The sequence below is a fragment of the Megachile rotundata genome, chromosome 10 (genome assembly GCF_050947335.1).
Source record: "Megachile rotundata isolate GNS110a chromosome 10, iyMegRotu1, whole genome shotgun sequence".
Lineage (NCBI taxonomy): Eukaryota > Metazoa > Arthropoda > Insecta > Hymenoptera > Megachilidae > Megachile > Megachile rotundata.
Window position 1 is genome coordinate 11,132,562 of NC_134992.1, and position 15,134 is coordinate 11,147,695.

Here is a 15,134-nt window from a genome sequence, read left to right on the forward strand (position 1 = left end):
TTATTCAATATTTTAAATATTATTCATTCAATGAGAAATGTCTCGTATTATTTGAGTATATTGCACGATTTAAAACATTCTCTAATGAATGCAAAAATTAAAAAATTGAACGGTCCAAGGAATCGATTTTAAAAGACCTATCGAAAATGAGAAGTATCACCGGTGGTTTACAATCTACTTAATACGTACACATATGCTGCTTTGGATCATCATCTGGATGAAATGAGATCGTGCAATCATTGACAGATATGTCGTAAGGAAATGATTGTTTTTAGTTGTTTAAAGTTTATTGTGTGATTATGTAGAAGAACAATGCATAATGTGAACATATTATAATAGGTAAAAAAATATTATTACTCTTATGTAAATAAACTATCAGCTTTCATATTGTTAGTTTACTTTCACATTCAAAATGTATATATAATGACTTAATTGTAGAACATTAGCAACATATTTTTTGAAAGTTAGATGTATAATACATCTGAATACTTTTTGCAATTTAAAAAAAATTGACTTTCTTATGCTAAAAAGATTGTGGATTTATTTTCAAGTTTAATTTAAATTTTATAAGCAAATGCAAGCATTTATTTGTGAAATGTTTTATTTTTATGAATATTCTATGTATATATATTATGAATTTTAGAAACAGAATAAATGGTTGATAATTCTGTTTACAGGTTAATGAAATATCCATTAATATTTATGAGTTAAAAATACTTTAATGTAAGAACACTTTTTTTCATGTTATTTCAGGCTTACAGCGAAGCAAATGTTTGAAATGTTTATATAACATACACATCTGATAATTGAGTTTTGATAATTTAATATGTGTTGATATTAAAATCATATGACATTTAGTATGTACATGTTAATGCCACAAATCTATAGAAGAAGATTTGGATTTAAATATTGGAAGATGTTTATTGTATCGATGTGTATATAAATGATTTAAATTTTGTTAACTCATTATATAATATCTACGAATAACATTTTGTAAACTTTTGAAATATATATCATAAAGTATGGCAGGAAGTGGATCTGTCATAATACCATCTATAAAACAATTACAGGAAAAAGATCCTGCATCTACTTCCAATATAGATTATTCTACTATTAGGGGAAAGGTATGTTTCTTGAAATTGTTATTTTGCATTGGAATAATATTAATTATTGATTATAATCAATTTCAGAGTGTCTTGGTTAGTCCATCTGAAGATCAGTATGAATTATTACTTAGACGTTTAAAAGAAAGAATTCAAGGTGGAGGAAGCGAAACAATTTTTGATATTGGTATTGGTGAAGGTCCATATTCAATCTTTAAAGCCATATTTGTTATAAATACTTACATGGGTTTTTACTTACAATTTATATATATTATTTCAGATGGTTCAGAAGATGGTTTAAAAGATGATGAATATGAAGCATCTGTTGCTACTTTGCAGTCTCTTGCTGCAACATTAGAAGCTGACTGTGTGCTTCTCCGTCAAAGTAAAGTAGATCAGGGTCTTATAGGACAATACCTAGTGCGAAGGCGTTTAGACAGACAAGATTTCTTAGAAATTAGGTCTGTTTTAGATAATATAAGAACATTAAATAGATAGTGTTTAAAGAAAATTAATTGCAACTTTAATTATAGAGTGGCTGTTGTTGGTAATGTTGATGCTGGAAAGTCAACACTTTTAGGTGTATTAACACATGGAGAACTTGATAATGGTCGAGGTTTAGCACGGCAAAAATTATTTCGTCATAAACACGAAGCTGAAACGGGACGTACCAGTTCAGTTGGAAACGATATTCTTGGATTTGATAGTGTTGGTATGGTGATAGTATTAATAAATGTTGTATTACTTTAGTATTAGTAATATCACATTCACACACACATATATATATATATATATATATACATGTATATATTATATTCTATATCTTCTAAAGGTAACGTAGTAAATAAGCCTGAACATGGATCTTTGGATTGGGTTAAAATATGTGAAAAGTCATCAAAAGTTATTACATTTATTGATCTCGCTGGACATGAAAGATACTTAAAAACAACTGTTTTTGGAATGACAGGACATGCTCCCGATTTTGGTAAAAATGTTCTATAATTCTATTAACAAGAATTTCGAAAAATATATCTTTTAATACAATGTTTTTCTATTATGTATTTAGGTATGTTAATGGTTGGAGCAAATGCTGGCATTGTTGGGATGACAAAAGAACATCTTGGATTAGCTTTAGCTTTATCAGTTCCAGTATTTGTTGTAGTTACAAAAATTGACATGTGTCCACCAAATATATTACAAGAAAATTTGAAGCTATTAATAAGAATCTTAAAATCTCCGGGTTGTAGAAAAGTACCAGTTACAGTGAAAACACCGGACGATGTTGTTGTTAGTGCTACTAATTTTGTATCAGAACGGTGAGCTGTAACTTACTTTACATTATACTGTTTGAAATGTACATGCATTTTAATTTTCACTGTGCTTATACAGGCTATGCCCTATTTTTCAAGTATCAAATGTAACAGGTGAAAATTTAAATCTTCTTAAAATGTTTTTAAATTTATTGACTGCAAGGATGACTAGTCATGATGATGAACCAGCAGAGTTTCAAATAGACGATACCTATTCAGTACCCGTAAATATCATGTTATATATAAACTTCGTTTTAAATAAGAAGTTATTACATCTTGTTACCATATCTTTGTAGGGTGTGGGTACCGTAGTTTCTGGAACAACTTTGAAAGGTGTTATAAAATTAAATGACACTTTATTACTGGGACCTGATCCTTTGGGCCGTTTCATTCCAATTGCAGTAAAGAGTATACATAGAAAACGAATGCCTGTTCGTGAAGTAAGGGGTGGTCAAACTGCTAGTTTTGCATTAAAAAAAATTAAAAGATCACAAATTAGAAAAGGTATGGTGATGGTCGCACCTGCGTTAAATCCACAGGCTTGTTGGGAATTTGAAGGAGAAATTCTTGTATTACATCACCCTACAACGATAAGTTCTTGTTACCAAGCAATGGGTAATTTCTTTTTTTATTTATATATTTGACTCATATTTCGTTCTGTTGAAATACTCAAGAAAAAAAAATTATTTTCAGTACATTGTGGAAGTATAAGACAAACAGCATCCATAATTTCAATGTCACAAGATTGCTTAAGAACTGGTGATAAGGCTTTAGTACGCTTCAGATTTATAAAACATCCTGAATATATAAAACCTGGACAACGAATGGTATTTAGAGAAGGACGTACTAAAGCAGTAGGCAATGTTGTAAAACTTATTCCTTATTCCAGTACCACGATTACACAAACATATAGGGCAAATAAACCGAATAAAACATCTCAGAATCGACAAAGCTCTTCATCTACGATTCAAGTACGTAATGACGATAATAACGTTTGATATAAAATTTATTTTAACTTTACCTAATAATTGAATGCAAATTTTTATATTAGTCGCTAGATTCGACAGAAACAAATTCATCGTTTGAAGGACAGACATCAAAACAAGAAAATTTACTTCAGAAACCTTCTAAAAGTCAGAATAAAAAGAGTAGAGGGCGAAGGGGAGGACGATCTCATAATACTGCAAATAGTATTATTCAACCTCTGTCGGAACAGAACCCTCCAACAAAACTTTAAGTAATATTTATGTACAAAACTTTTATGTGTATATACATATACATACTTAAACAGATATCAGCTGTTTTAGAAATTTCGGAAGTTAATGATAATAATTTTGTATTTTTAGATAATCTAATATTTCTTTAACTATTTCAGATTAGTATAAAAAAATTTATATATATCTGTGAAAAACATTATCTTTAATTAATTTCCGAGATTTCTAAAGCATGGTCTACATAAATATATGTATTATTTTTAGTAATTATTTATATTAAAACGTGTATAAAATTATTCCATTTAAAATTGGAAGTTCGTCTCATTATGGGGTTATGTACGTATGATTAAGAAATGTGATTTTTATCCTACCATGTAAAAAACCCCTCTGTACTATCTATAACGCACATTGTGCTTCGAACCCTATTAGAGTACAAATTGTCTTTCACACTTTGACTAAATTGCTAAAAATTTAAAAATGTTTTTGAAACGTATAAAGAAACATACGTTATTATTCATAAAGTGTTTTATTTTTATAAGCAGGAGTGTATCTTAATAAAATAATATCGACTAAATACAATCAATATAAAAAATACATATATTTGTTTCTTTTATAACATTTACAAACTATCTGTATTATAATTATTACTGTTTTATCCTTGCTAACAAAATTTCGTAGAAAAATGTATATTCAGATCTTCCATATTTATTAAAATAAAATTCAATGAAAAAGATATATATATTATCAACTTGTATTATAAAATGAATCCTGTGGTTCCAATAATATGGTTAATTTATAAAATAAAGATATTAAATAAAAATGACAATCTGAGAGAATAATCACATTTGAAGAACAGATCTCAATACACAAAAATAAGAAATTAATAGTGTGATAAAAAAAAAATTATAATAATTAATAGACAGTAAAAATTTTTAATCATAAAGTATGTTACAATGTAAAAAAGAGTAATGAGAACCTTAAAATAAAAATCACTTCATATTGTTTATTATTTCTAATGCAATTATTACAAATATAATTTACTGCAACTAATTTGAATTTGTTAACAATTATAATGATAATACATTTCTAAACTTATTTTTTTGGTATATTCTTTTTAATTTCATCCTCAAAATCTTGCAATTTCTTTTTAAACAAATTTTTTGAATCTTGTAAACGCTTAATGTAGTCTTGTTTCGAAAGTAAACCATTTTCCCTAGCTTGAAGTAATAAGTATGCTACACGCCGTGCAAACCATCTAATAGGTTTAGAATCTGCTAATTTGTTGACCACTTTGTCATTACGCATTAAATATGTTAATAATAAACGAAGAAGGCTCATATTTATACAGCTTTCTTTCAATAAAATGTAATGTTATAAATGTTTATACTTTTGGAACTTCAAAAGTGCACATATTACGATATTTTAATAGGAGTTCACGTTTAAGCCTAAGCTGTTTACGAAGAGTTTCAAGCTTTTGCAATTGTTCTTCTTTACTATATTCTATTCCTGGTAATCTCTTAATCTACAAACAATAGTGATTATATATTAATACAAATTTAGTTACTATTTATTTTACAAATTTAGTGCATTACAAACTTTTACCTGAGCTCTTGCAGAATCTAATTTTTTCTGAAGTTCTAATATTTTATGACTTGTATCTTGAGACTCTTTAGCCTTCTGAGTAGTGTCATGAGGATCTTTTTCAACACTAAAAATAAATGGAGTGTACGTATAATAATGGCATTGCACAATAAAGTTAAACACAATTTAAAATAGATTTTATTTTAATACTATCATATATGTATTTTTATTTTGTATATTTCGTACAATATTAACTAATGTTTTTATATAGAAAAAAGAACAATAAATCTAGTTTCTAATAGTTATGTAAGTTATAATTCACGTAAACATTTTACAAAAAAATTACCAAAAATTTAAATAATGTATATATGCAATGTATACACTGAAAATGCTACAATAAAATCAAAACATATGGAAAACTAAACAAAGGTTAGATATTATATTTCCATATTGCGACTATATGTGTTTACATTTTAATAATATAAACACTCTAATTATCAATCTAGTAAGACGAACCTTCGAATTATTTCATATATAAGTGGTAATATTTCAATATCCAAATCATCAACTGTAAATTGTGAACGTAAAGGAACCTCTTCTGATAATTCTGATTCCATTATAATGCCATTGTCTACAACATTTTAAAAGATAGTATTGACCATATTTTCCTGATGCAACTATTCAGGCCATATTCATTAAACGATGAATTTTCATTCATCTACTCATTTCAGCTCTGATTGGTTGGAACACATCTAGTAAATTAAGAACAACTTGAATATTTGTGTATGTTTTGTAAATTTTGTGATGTTGAATTACGTGATCATGTATTTGGGTTTTACATTATTATCGCATGAAATAATACACGCGTACTGTTATCATGAAGATATCGATATCATTATCGAACATTAATTTAAAAACTAGACTATCCTAGTAATTTTTAACCATTGATAACTTCACTCTATGTCACTACTTGTAAGCACTCGTAACTAGCTTCAGTTGGCTGATTTCTTTCCATGTTTGACGTCGTTGAAGTAACGAGGTAATGTTTTCAATCATCACGTATCCAAAAATGTTTCATGCATCTTTTCATTTTAAATCATTATTAAGTGTTAAATAAATTTCTGCGAATATTAATTTAATATTTATTTAATATTTTATTTGTTATTGATAGCTAAAATGGGACGCCGACCAGCTAGATGGTATGTAATAAAATATTTATTTCTTATACTTTATCAAAATGTGAACAAATTTAAGTAAATAGAGTAACAAATTGTTTTTTATTTAATATATTTTTACATTAATTTTAACACTTTGGAATATCTATTAACAATATTAAGAGATCTCTTGCATACTTCTTATGTTTATCATATCACCTTATGCTTGTTATCATTTTTAACAAATAAAAATAATTTATTTTTTTCTTATAGCTACCGATATTGTAAGAACAAACCTTACCCCAAATCAAGATTTTGTAGAGGTGTGCCTGATCCAAAAATTCGTATTTTTGATCTTGGAAAGAAAAAAGCCTCTGTAGAAGATTTTCCACTATGTGTGCATTTAGTATCAGATGAATATGAGCAGCTTAGTTCTGAAGCCCTGGAAGCAGGAAGAATCTGTGCTAACAAGTATATGGTGAAGAATGCTGGAAAAGATCAATTTCACATTCGTATGAGATTACATCCGTTCCATGTTATTCGTATCAACAAAATGTTATCGTGTGCTGGTGCTGACAGGTAAAAGATTTTAGTTTTACTAAAATAATATTATTATTGCATCTACATTTTTTAAACTTTAATTACTTTAATTATATAAACATATAAAAGTATGAAAGTATAAAGAGCAATTGAATCTTACAATTCTAATTTTTTGGAACTAAAACGTACTTTGCACTTAATCCCTATCATATTGCTTAAAACTTTATTTGTTGTACATATTTTGTAAATGTAGTTTAACAGATCCTTTTGTTTTTAAAGATTGCAAACAGGAATGAGAGGAGCTTTTGGTAAACCACAAGGCACTGTAGCTAGAGTACACATTGGACAACCTATTATGAGCGTTCGGTCATCGGACCGTCATAAGGCTGCTGTAGTTGAAGCATTGCGTCGTGCTAAGTTTAAGTTCCCGGGTCGCCAGAAAATTTATGTTTCAAAGAAATGGGGATTCACGAAATACGACCGTGCCGAATACGAAGAACTGAAAGCGGCTGGCCGCCTTGCTCCAGATGGTTGCAATGTTAAATATTTACCTGAGCATGGACCCCTTGATGAATGGAAGAAATTCAGAAAACTTCTTGCTGCTGCTTAAGCAAAGAATAATGTTTTGAAAATTAATTTCATTAAATCAATTAAAAAAATAAATACATATGTTATTTAATTTATTTCGTATCTTTCCCCTTTTTATACAATTTGTTTATTTTGTTTTCTATTTAATAGCAAGAAAGAAAACAAAGTAGTTAATCAAGTTGTTAAAAAAAAATATCTGAGATACTGGATATATTATATATAAAAAAATAAAATGCTTATTATCTTAAGATATAATTAAATAAATCTTAATTTTAAAATGATCTGAATTTTAGAATAAAATATGATTTTTAACTTACACTATTTACAATTTAAAAACATTAATTTTGAAGAAAACAAGAACTTTACATTACAAAAAATAAATGAATTAAATATACATTTTATAACGAACATTGTAAATTATTTTTACACGTTTAATGAGGATGACATGTAATATTAATATCGTTTTCATTTTCGGTGTTTTGGATTTCATCCTCAATGTCTATATCACACATTCCGTGACTGTGATTATCAAGTGCTTCTGTACTGGTTGCTACATCCAGTAAAGGAGACAATTTCTCTGCCTCACTATCTTCATCTTGTCCTTGACCCTGTAAAATATAATTTATTTAAACGATCTGACATAAATTTGTACATGTACTTTGTTTAAGAAACTATGAAATCCTGAAGCAAGTTGATTATTTGATATCAACAAATTACCTCGTACATAGAAACAGGTTGTTTTTCATTAACAAGTCTCAGAGTATCCCGAGATCTTAACGCAGTTTTTTCTCGTAAGTGTCCTGAAGTTTTCATTCTCATTGCTGGAGATCGACTGTGAAGATCTTTTTCCGATCCTGAGTGCTCATATTTAGCTAAAAATACTGACATCCGAAATTCTGGTGTGGGACATGCAGTACCACTTGTTCTTGCAGATATATCTGTTTCTTTTGTAGATACATGTTTTGATACGGGAGTACGTTCTACAGATCTTTTGAATTACATATAAATTACTGTTCAAATAAATTATGTTGGTATAAATGAAATCACTAAAAATTTTATTAATATAATATCTTGCCTATTTAACGCTTCAGCTGCTTGAATTGCACTGGCTGTATCTGTATCAGGTGTGTCTGGGGATTCTGGTGCAAGAGCAGCCGTTCTTGGAATGTATGGTCCATTTAAAGCTTCTATTAATGACACAGCTTCATATCCTGCTGGAATGTTTTCACAGCTTCCCTGTATATTAAACAATTTGCTAATTTATTGCACATGCATTCATAGATGCATATATATGGAGATACATAGCATAAATAGATATTAACCTCTGGTACTGGTGGATTTGATATAATAGACCCAGTCGCTTTTTGAAGCGCTTTAATTTGAAGAAGAGCTCTAAAAGGAGCACGACATATTGGACAATTGTTAGCTTGATATCGAAGAGAATTTGCACAATTATTGCATAGACATAAATGTCTACATGGTAATATTAAAGTATCTCGTACATCACACATACAAATAACACATTCTGATCCATTATCATCTGTATCTTCATCACTACCTTGTTGCTAAAAAACAAATTACCATTAAACATACATAAAAGTTTATAAATTTAATTATATAGTAATATTTCATACTTTTGCATTTTCTGCATTTTTATTTTCAATTCCATATATTTCTTGAAGTAAATAACAAAGACCATCAACATAGAGTTTTTGCTTAAGAGCCTTTAATACATATGTTCCATCTGAATGTTTTTCAACAACTGCAATTGTTGTATGAGACTGCTTTGGTTCATCTGAGCCTTCCTCTGCTACACAATGGATTGCTATTGGTATTATCTAAAAGTAATTATAGTGAATCATAAAATCTAATTTAAAAGGTGTAACAATTTAATATAGGAATATTAAAAACATACATACTTCTCTGTCAGCATTATATGTTAAATCTTCTTCATTATATACTGTGGGGTCAAATATGTGTGATGTCTGAGAAAATAATTGATTTGCCCCTTTTTTGTAATAATATGTTTCAGAGTTCATAGAAGAATCTCTTGGTATATACCTATGAATAAATTTACTTTTATCATCTAATGTTGCATGTAATATATTGGATTCTCACAACATATTTTACATACGTAACACCTTTAGTTGTAACTTCCTCAGTACAAAAATAATATATTGTAATTGCACATCTTACATCACAATCAAATGTAAATTCAATATTATAACGATTTGGCTTTTTATCAATATCACCATCTCCATAATGCTTCACATTATGACACTGAGGTGAAGTGGCAGTTTGATCAACATTACGAACTAATCTCAATGATTCTCTTCTTATGTTTACTAAACTTTTTAATGTTTTGGTAGGATCATTTGCTTGTGGTGGAGGATATGGAAACTAAATCAAAATGATATATTTTAATATATAACACACATTTATATGTGTATATTATAACATTATATCTTACAGGTGTTGGTCTGCTTCCTAAGAAATTTAAATCAGCATTTTCTCCAAATAAATATGCCTCAGGTTGAGGTGTATCAAATCGTTCACCACCCATTATAAAATGACTGCCAAAATAACTTCCTAATAAATAAATTCTATTAATTAAGATGTCAAAACAAATATTTTAACAACATATACTTTAGTCAATAATAAATTTTAAATGTATATCAATTATGTATTCAAATATTTTACAAATCCTTAAAAAGATAGTATTTCAAATTATAAAATTATTTATAAATTAATAAAAACAAACCAGAACGTGGAGGATATTTATATGCATGATTTGAAACAATATCAACTTCTTCCACACCAGCATTCTGTCGACTTGTTAGCGATCCCATCGTTTAATTGTATTAAAAACAATTAATCCTAAATTATGGTTTCAAAATAAACCTCAATAGTGTATAAAATTAATTATACAAGATTTTCTTTCATAAGTTAACAAATCACAAATAATCAACGTAAACTGCAACCATTAGTAAACAAAATTCTTCTGATAATTATAATCTTGACACACAATGTGTCTACTTGACACTTACAATTCTTTGTATGTATGTAAAACCTATTACGCATATGTATATATTATATGCATAGTACTTCACAGTTTGTGCAACCTTATAAATGTATATATTATGTATTTTATAAATTTGAATTAATACATTTATTAGAAACAATATTAAGCATATTTTAATTACTAATAAACAGATCTTTTTACTTATATATTAAAAATAAATCGTTCGGTGTTATAATATATTATTTCAATATGTAATAAATTTGTATGGGTGTTTCTCAGACTGCTAAAAGGAAACGCGCTATTTCAAAACTAGTGTATATCGTACAACTCTATTTACAGTTGACGTTTAGTAATGTAATACGTAAGAGTTTATGTTGTTACTTATTAGGTTTCTTTGATGATTGTATATAATTCATAGTCATGATCAAATAAAACTATTAAAATCTATAATAAGTAATAAGAAAATAGTGGAGTGTAAAATGAATACTGCATTAAAAATTGACAGTTAGTTTCAGGGGATGTTAACAAAATGTGGTTAAAGTAATCAGTGATATGAGTTGCATATATATTTTGACTATACAATAATATTTATACAATCTAGGAATGTGTATAGCATAAACGACTTTTTAAAAATCATGAAATTCAATGAAAAAGAACTTGCAGAAGCAAGTAGCGGTCCTGCTGATCTTGAAGGTCGTTTAAATCATAAACGAGCTCATAAGTCAGGTTAGTTCCTAAATTTATTTAATTGAATGTTTCCTAATATTTATATAATTCTATTTTTCAGGATTTAAAGAAAAGTGGTTTAAGTTAAGATGCAATTTATTGTTTTATTTTAATATTAACGAATTAGGACATATTGATACAAGACAACCAGCAGGTGTAATTATTTTAGAAAATTATAGCATCAATACTGATGTTGCATCTGAAGGAGTATTTGCATTTAGTATAGCATTTCGAGATGAACATGAAAAGAGACATGTTTTAAGTGGCCGTTCAGAATCTCAAGTAGAACAGTGGGTTAATGCGCTTAAGCAAGCAAGTTATGAACATTGGAGATCTCGTTTAATAATGCTTCAGGAAAAATTATGTAAGAAAACAGGGAAAGATCCTTTACTTATGTATCCCAGAAATCAGGGGATAATTAGAGATGAAGCATGGGATTCTACGCCAACTTTCCGATCTCATGTACGTTCTTTTACTACATCAGTTGTAACATCAACTGCATTAAATACAGTAACAAAAGAAATGAATTTGATTGAATTTTAAATTAAGTAATATAATTTTATTATCTTTATACTATATTTTTAAATTTAAATACTATTTAAATATATAAGAGTTGCATACAAATAAAATGAAAAAATGTAGGTTTCCAGAATAAAACACAAGTTATTGCGAAAAAAGATGGTAAGTGTGATTTGTTTGTTGCAGCTAATATATAACTTATACTAGTTTTATTATATGTACAATTGAAAAGTAACTCTGTAACACTTAATTGTATATTTTTTGTTAGTATTATTAAGATTGGGTTTAAAATATTAAATATTACTTGTATTATTTATAAAGAAAATTATATTTTATATATATATATGTATATTTATGTGAAATTGTTTTCATGAAATTTTTAATTTAATTAGGATATAATAATATTACTATATAATTTTTAAATAATTTGTATCTCAAGAAAGAATATGAGCAAATATTAGACTTTTGTTCATATTCTCTACCTCATATACAAATTTAATAGCATTTATATACCAAATACTTTATTGTCAATAGTGCTCATTTGTATTGCAAATCTTTAATAACTGCAAATATATTTGTAAGATTGGAATAAACAAAACATATTTTTTACAAGTAATATGTGTAAAATAACTGCTATCATATATTTTTTATAATTTTCCATTTTTACATCATAACTTGTTTAGAGAATATTTTACTGCAACCATTCCTAATTAATCATTTTTTTCATGTTACCCATATCCCTGCAGTTATTGCTTTTATATATGTATTATTGTACAATAAATTTTGTTTTTATTAATAAATCATGGTTTTCCATATTTATAATATTGGTGTTATTGTATGGAATATATGTATAAATGCAATTGTTATTAGTTAATGTGTGTTACAATAATTTTAAAATTAGACGTAACGCTTAACTTTTTATTTTAAAATAATCAAACGAATATGAACAGGGGAAATGAACGAATTGGTACTATTGTTTCCTACAATTTCCAACTGTACATACCACGTGTAACCCAATATGTACACGCGTCAAAACAGAGGCCGCCACAGTTACATTATAGCAGTGATCAGTTAACCTAATATGATTTAAGTTTTGAGTAGTTGTAACGAGTTTAGAGAGACTGAATTACTAATATAAAATTAACTCAAATAATCTATAAAATATATTATCAATTAAAGTTAATATAAAATAAAACGATGAATCGATTTGTAGTATTTTGTATTCTGATAACCAGTGGAATTTCTGGAGTTTTTAGTGAAACTTGTCAAAAACCTGAGGTTGTTGCATCTGCATATGTTACAGAAGATGCTACGATTTTGACAAATGTTGCATTTACAACACAATTTATGCTGAAGTGTAGTAATGGTGTGAAAGGTATTACATTGTATGCTGAAGTTGATGGCAAATCATTGCCTGCTGCCAGATTAAGTTCTGATAACAAGTACCAGGTATTCAATACAATTGCTTATAATAAATTTTATATAAGAATTTGGTTTACATTAAACAAAATTCTTTGTACCAAAAGAATTTAGTGTTAACTGTAATCAATAATTTATAGGTATCGTGGACAGAAGACATCAAGAAAGCACGTTCTGGAGATTACAATATAAAATTATATGATGAGGAAAGATATGCAGCTATACGCAAGGCATACAGAAATGGAGAGGATCCAAGCAGTGTGAAGCCTTTAGCTGTAGTAGTACTTAATAACCCAGGCATCTATCTAGGACCCTGGGTTAATTCTGAACTTCTTGCTGCCCTTTTAGCAGCTTTAGTATCTTATTCTGCTTTTTCTTCTAAATTCAAACTCCTTGCGTGAATAGTTGTTTCATAAATAATAAATATTTTATAACAATAAACAATAATATTAATAATGTTATTATGTTTCACTGTCATTCAAGACTTATCTAAAATATAGTTTTTTTAATTTAATAATTTAATGGTGTTTAATATTGAATATCAACTAAGAGTTTGTAAATAAAATATATTTGAATCCTAATACAGTTCTGAAGAAGGTGGATTACCAAAAAAGTATTCCCATGATGGTGGATATTTCATATCATTATTTTCATTATCATTTAATAAATTTAGCCATTGATTTAAACCTTTAAATAACAATAATGCATCAGAAACATTATTTCCTTCTGAACAATAACAAAAAACCACTGTGCAAGCAATTTCCACTGATTTTAAATGTTCATAAAGGTTACTTGCAAAACCTCCACCAGAAATATAACTACGTAGTGTAGATTCTATTGAAACTTGTTTTGTATGCTTCTTCCAAGCAAGATTTTCAAGAAGCTTTTCATTGTTTAATAAAGAATCATCTGAAGTTAGGTACCTCAGGGTAGGATCTATTCCATTAGAACATTCATAGCCATAACTGCTGGTTAAAATTATTACCTGTAACATACATAATCCTTTATTAATTTCAATAAATTTTTTATGAGTAAAAAGTAACTAATATCTTTAGTTTATCATATTATACCTTGGTGATTTTCCTCTTCTGAACAAATTGTGCTAATTCTTCAAAAAAGTCAGTTGAATTATCAATGTGAGGTGAACGCAATTGTAAACAAATTATTTTAGGAGATGTTGTAAGGTAAAAATCAGCAGCAGTGCAAAGAGAACTAGAATTATTATTATAAGGATCAAGACCAGATATGGGAAGAAACATAGAATTCCATAAACTTCCAATCTTGTTCAACTTTAAATTGTATATTAGTAAATCAACACATAATTGTCCAACATTTCCAGTGGCTACTGATGGAAGTATTAGAATATAATTTTCAAGGTTAATTTCCTCTGGTATATTTATCATCTTTTGTTTTGATAAATACTAAGTGCCTGTTATATTAACAATATCAATTAAATGAATCCTTTGATCTATAAAAAATATATAATATATATATGTTTACATATGTACATACAAGAAATTTAAATAAATCAACTCTTCCTTCCAATATTTGTTGTCTTTTCAATAAACTTAAAATTTGCAAATCATCATACCAAAGTGATTATTAAATATTCCAGATTTTCACTTAACTAATTCAAGTTTTATATATCTATACAAAATTTGTATTGAATAAAAATACAAAATATATATTTTATGAATTCAAACTTACAAATGTTATAAATGTTAGTACAATTATTGTCAAATTTTTGAAATTTTTCTAGTATATTAAGAAGTAAAGTTGGTATTTCTGTTTCTGTAATTTTATATAATTTAAATAATATATTTATATGTTAATAATATACGCATGTAAGTTTAATGACATGCATAATATATAACTATTTATTACATTTCAAACAGTATGTATTATTTGTTCAATGAATGATCGTACACAATTTGCGCAACGGCGCTAGTTTAGTAGTC

General features: G+C 27.5%; 7 protein-coding genes across 9 annotated transcripts; 4 read left to right on the forward strand and 3 right to left on the reverse strand.

Moving 5' to 3' along the window:
- The first annotated feature begins 179 nt into the window (after window positions 1-179).
- Window positions 180-4,223, forward strand: GTPBP1 (GTP-binding protein 1). Its single transcript, XM_003700327.3, has 11 exons — window positions 180-339; window positions 754-1,124; window positions 1,191-1,302; window positions 1,384-1,564; window positions 1,637-1,815; window positions 1,936-2,088; window positions 2,170-2,419; window positions 2,493-2,637; window positions 2,710-3,028; window positions 3,107-3,384; window positions 3,465-4,223. Exons 2-11 carry the CDS (start codon window positions 1,023-1,025, stop codon window positions 3,648-3,650), a joined length of 1,905 nt encoding a protein of 634 aa, XP_003700375.1. The 5' UTR covers window positions 180-339; window positions 754-1,022; the 3' UTR covers window positions 3,651-4,223.
- A 387-nt stretch (window positions 4,224-4,610) lies between these two features.
- Window positions 4,611-5,965, reverse strand: MED9 (mediator complex subunit 9). Its single transcript, XM_003700325.3, has 3 exons — window positions 5,725-5,965; window positions 5,230-5,335; window positions 4,611-5,149 (listed from the first exon to the last, which is right to left on the reverse strand). Exons 1-3 carry the CDS (start codon window positions 5,823-5,825, stop codon window positions 5,009-5,011), a joined length of 348 nt encoding a protein of 115 aa, XP_003700373.1. The 5' UTR covers window positions 5,826-5,965; the 3' UTR covers window positions 4,611-5,008.
- Window positions 5,966-6,124: 159 nt separating this feature from the next.
- On the forward strand, window positions 6,125-7,565 carry RpL10 (ribosomal protein L10). The gene is made up of 4 exons (XM_003700322.3): window positions 6,125-6,247; window positions 6,380-6,407; window positions 6,636-6,941; window positions 7,182-7,565. The coding sequence occupies exons 2-4, from the start codon at window positions 6,385-6,387 to the stop codon at window positions 7,510-7,512; spliced, it is 660 nt and encodes a 219-aa protein (XP_003700370.1). The 5' UTR covers window positions 6,125-6,247; window positions 6,380-6,384; the 3' UTR covers window positions 7,513-7,565.
- Mrgn1 (Mahogunin ring finger 1) lies at window positions 7,566-10,562 on the reverse strand. 2 transcript variants are annotated; one of them, XM_003700353.3, is made up of 9 exons: window positions 10,252-10,559; window positions 9,961-10,079; window positions 9,625-9,890; window positions 9,410-9,551; window positions 9,125-9,328; window positions 8,813-9,055; window positions 8,566-8,726; window positions 8,208-8,478; window positions 7,566-8,098 (listed from the first exon to the last, which is right to left on the reverse strand). In XM_003700353.3, exons 1-9 carry the CDS (start codon window positions 10,337-10,339, stop codon window positions 7,922-7,924), a joined length of 1,671 nt encoding a protein of 556 aa, XP_003700401.1. In that variant the 5' UTR covers window positions 10,340-10,559; the 3' UTR covers window positions 7,566-7,921. The 2 variants fall into 2 exon arrangements, with proteins under 2 accessions (XP_003700401.1, XP_012154045.1); XM_012298655.2 differs by lacking the exon at window positions 7,566-8,098 and having other exon boundaries at window positions 8,214-8,500; window positions 10,252-10,562.
- Window positions 10,563-10,817: 255 nt separating this feature from the next.
- On the forward strand, window positions 10,818-12,101 carry LOC100879663 (pleckstrin homology domain-containing family J member 1). Its single transcript, XM_003700324.3, has 2 exons — window positions 10,818-11,238; window positions 11,300-12,101. Exons 1-2 carry the CDS (start codon window positions 11,148-11,150, stop codon window positions 11,779-11,781), a joined length of 573 nt encoding a protein of 190 aa, XP_003700372.2. The 5' UTR covers window positions 10,818-11,147; the 3' UTR covers window positions 11,782-12,101.
- A 658-nt stretch (window positions 12,102-12,759) lies between these two features.
- Window positions 12,760-13,637, forward strand: Tapdelta (Translocon-associated protein delta). Its single transcript, XM_003700326.3, has 2 exons — window positions 12,760-13,206; window positions 13,317-13,637. Exons 1-2 carry the CDS (start codon window positions 12,955-12,957, stop codon window positions 13,575-13,577), a joined length of 513 nt encoding a protein of 170 aa, XP_003700374.1. The 5' UTR covers window positions 12,760-12,954; the 3' UTR covers window positions 13,578-13,637.
- A 91-nt stretch (window positions 13,638-13,728) lies between these two features.
- LOC100879552 (proteasome assembly chaperone 2) lies at window positions 13,729-15,025 on the reverse strand. Of its 2 annotated transcripts, none has more exons than XM_076536305.1 (3): window positions 14,884-15,025; window positions 14,247-14,644; window positions 13,729-14,161 (listed from the first exon to the last, which is right to left on the reverse strand). In XM_076536305.1, the coding sequence occupies exons 2-3, from the start codon at window positions 14,577-14,579 to the stop codon at window positions 13,754-13,756; spliced, it is 741 nt and encodes a 246-aa protein (XP_076392420.1). In that variant the 5' UTR covers window positions 14,580-14,644; window positions 14,884-15,025; the 3' UTR covers window positions 13,729-13,753. The 2 variants fall into 2 exon arrangements, with proteins under 2 accessions (XP_076392420.1, XP_003700371.1); XM_003700323.3 differs by having other exon boundaries at window positions 14,247-14,605; window positions 14,689-14,930.
- Window positions 15,026-15,134: the final 109 nt, after the last annotated feature.

What these genes read in the sequence shown, in the direction of transcription:
- GTPBP1 (XM_003700327.3), top strand. Translation starts at nt 1,023, where the DNA reads ATGGCAGGAAGTGGATCTGTCATAATACCATCTATAAAACAATTACAG. An exon ending in TGATATTGGTATTGGTGAAG is followed by an intron (nt 1,303 to 1,383) that starts GTCCATATTCAA and finishes ATATTATTTCAG; the next exon opens with ATGGTTCAGAAGATGGTTTA. An exon ending in TCTTGGATTTGATAGTGTTG is followed by an intron (nt 1,816 to 1,935) that starts GTATGGTGATAG and finishes TATCTTCTAAAG; the next exon opens with GTAACGTAGTAAATAAGCCT.
- MED9 (XM_003700325.3), bottom strand. Translation starts at nt 5,825, where the DNA reads ATGGAATCAGAATTATCAGAAGAGGTTCCTTTACGTTCACAATTTACA. An exon ending in ATATATGAAATAATTCGAAG is followed by an intron (nt 5,336 to 5,724) that starts GTTCGTCTTACT and finishes ATTTATTTTTAG; the next exon opens with TGTTGAAAAAGATCCTCATG. An exon ending in TAGATTCTGCAAGAGCTCAG is followed by an intron (nt 5,150 to 5,229) that starts GTAAAAGTTTGT and finishes TATTGTTTGTAG; the next exon opens with ATTAAGAGATTACCAGGAAT.
- RpL10 (XM_003700322.3), top strand. Translation starts at nt 6,385, where the DNA reads ATGGGACGCCGACCAGCTAGATG. An exon ending in GGACGCCGACCAGCTAGATG is followed by an intron (nt 6,408 to 6,635) that starts GTATGTAATAAA and finishes TTTTTCTTATAG; the next exon opens with CTACCGATATTGTAAGAACA. An exon ending in TCGTGTGCTGGTGCTGACAG is followed by an intron (nt 6,942 to 7,181) that starts GTAAAAGATTTT and finishes TTGTTTTTAAAG; the next exon opens with ATTGCAAACAGGAATGAGAG.
- Mrgn1 (XM_003700353.3), bottom strand. Translation starts at nt 10,339, where the DNA reads ATGGGATCGCTAACAAGTCGACAGAATGCTGGTGTGGAAGAAGTTGAT. An exon ending in TAAATATCCTCCACGTTCTG is followed by an intron (nt 10,080 to 10,251) that starts GTTTGTTTTTAT and finishes TTTATTTATTAG; the next exon opens with GAAGTTATTTTGGCAGTCAT. An exon ending in GTTACAACTAAAGGTGTTAC is followed by an intron (nt 9,552 to 9,624) that starts GTATGTAAAATA and finishes ATTTATTCATAG; the next exon opens with GTATATACCAAGAGATTCTT.
- LOC100879663 (XM_003700324.3), top strand. Translation starts at nt 11,148, where the DNA reads ATGAAATTCAATGAAAAAGAACTTGCAGAAGCAAGTAGCGGTCCTGCT. An exon ending in TAAACGAGCTCATAAGTCAG is followed by an intron (nt 11,239 to 11,299) that starts GTTAGTTCCTAA and finishes TCTATTTTTCAG; the next exon opens with GATTTAAAGAAAAGTGGTTT.
- Tapdelta (XM_003700326.3), top strand. Translation starts at nt 12,955, where the DNA reads ATGAATCGATTTGTAGTATTTTGTATTCTGATAACCAGTGGAATTTCT. An exon ending in GTTCTGATAACAAGTACCAG is followed by an intron (nt 13,207 to 13,316) that starts GTATTCAATACA and finishes AATAATTTATAG; the next exon opens with GTATCGTGGACAGAAGACAT.
- LOC100879552 (XM_076536305.1), bottom strand. Translation starts at nt 14,579, where the DNA reads ATGATAAATATACCAGAGGAAATTAACCTTGAAAATTATATTCTAATA. An exon ending in AGAAGAGGAAAATCACCAAG is followed by an intron (nt 14,162 to 14,246) that starts GTATAATATGAT and finishes TGTATGTTACAG; the next exon opens with GTAATAATTTTAACCAGCAG.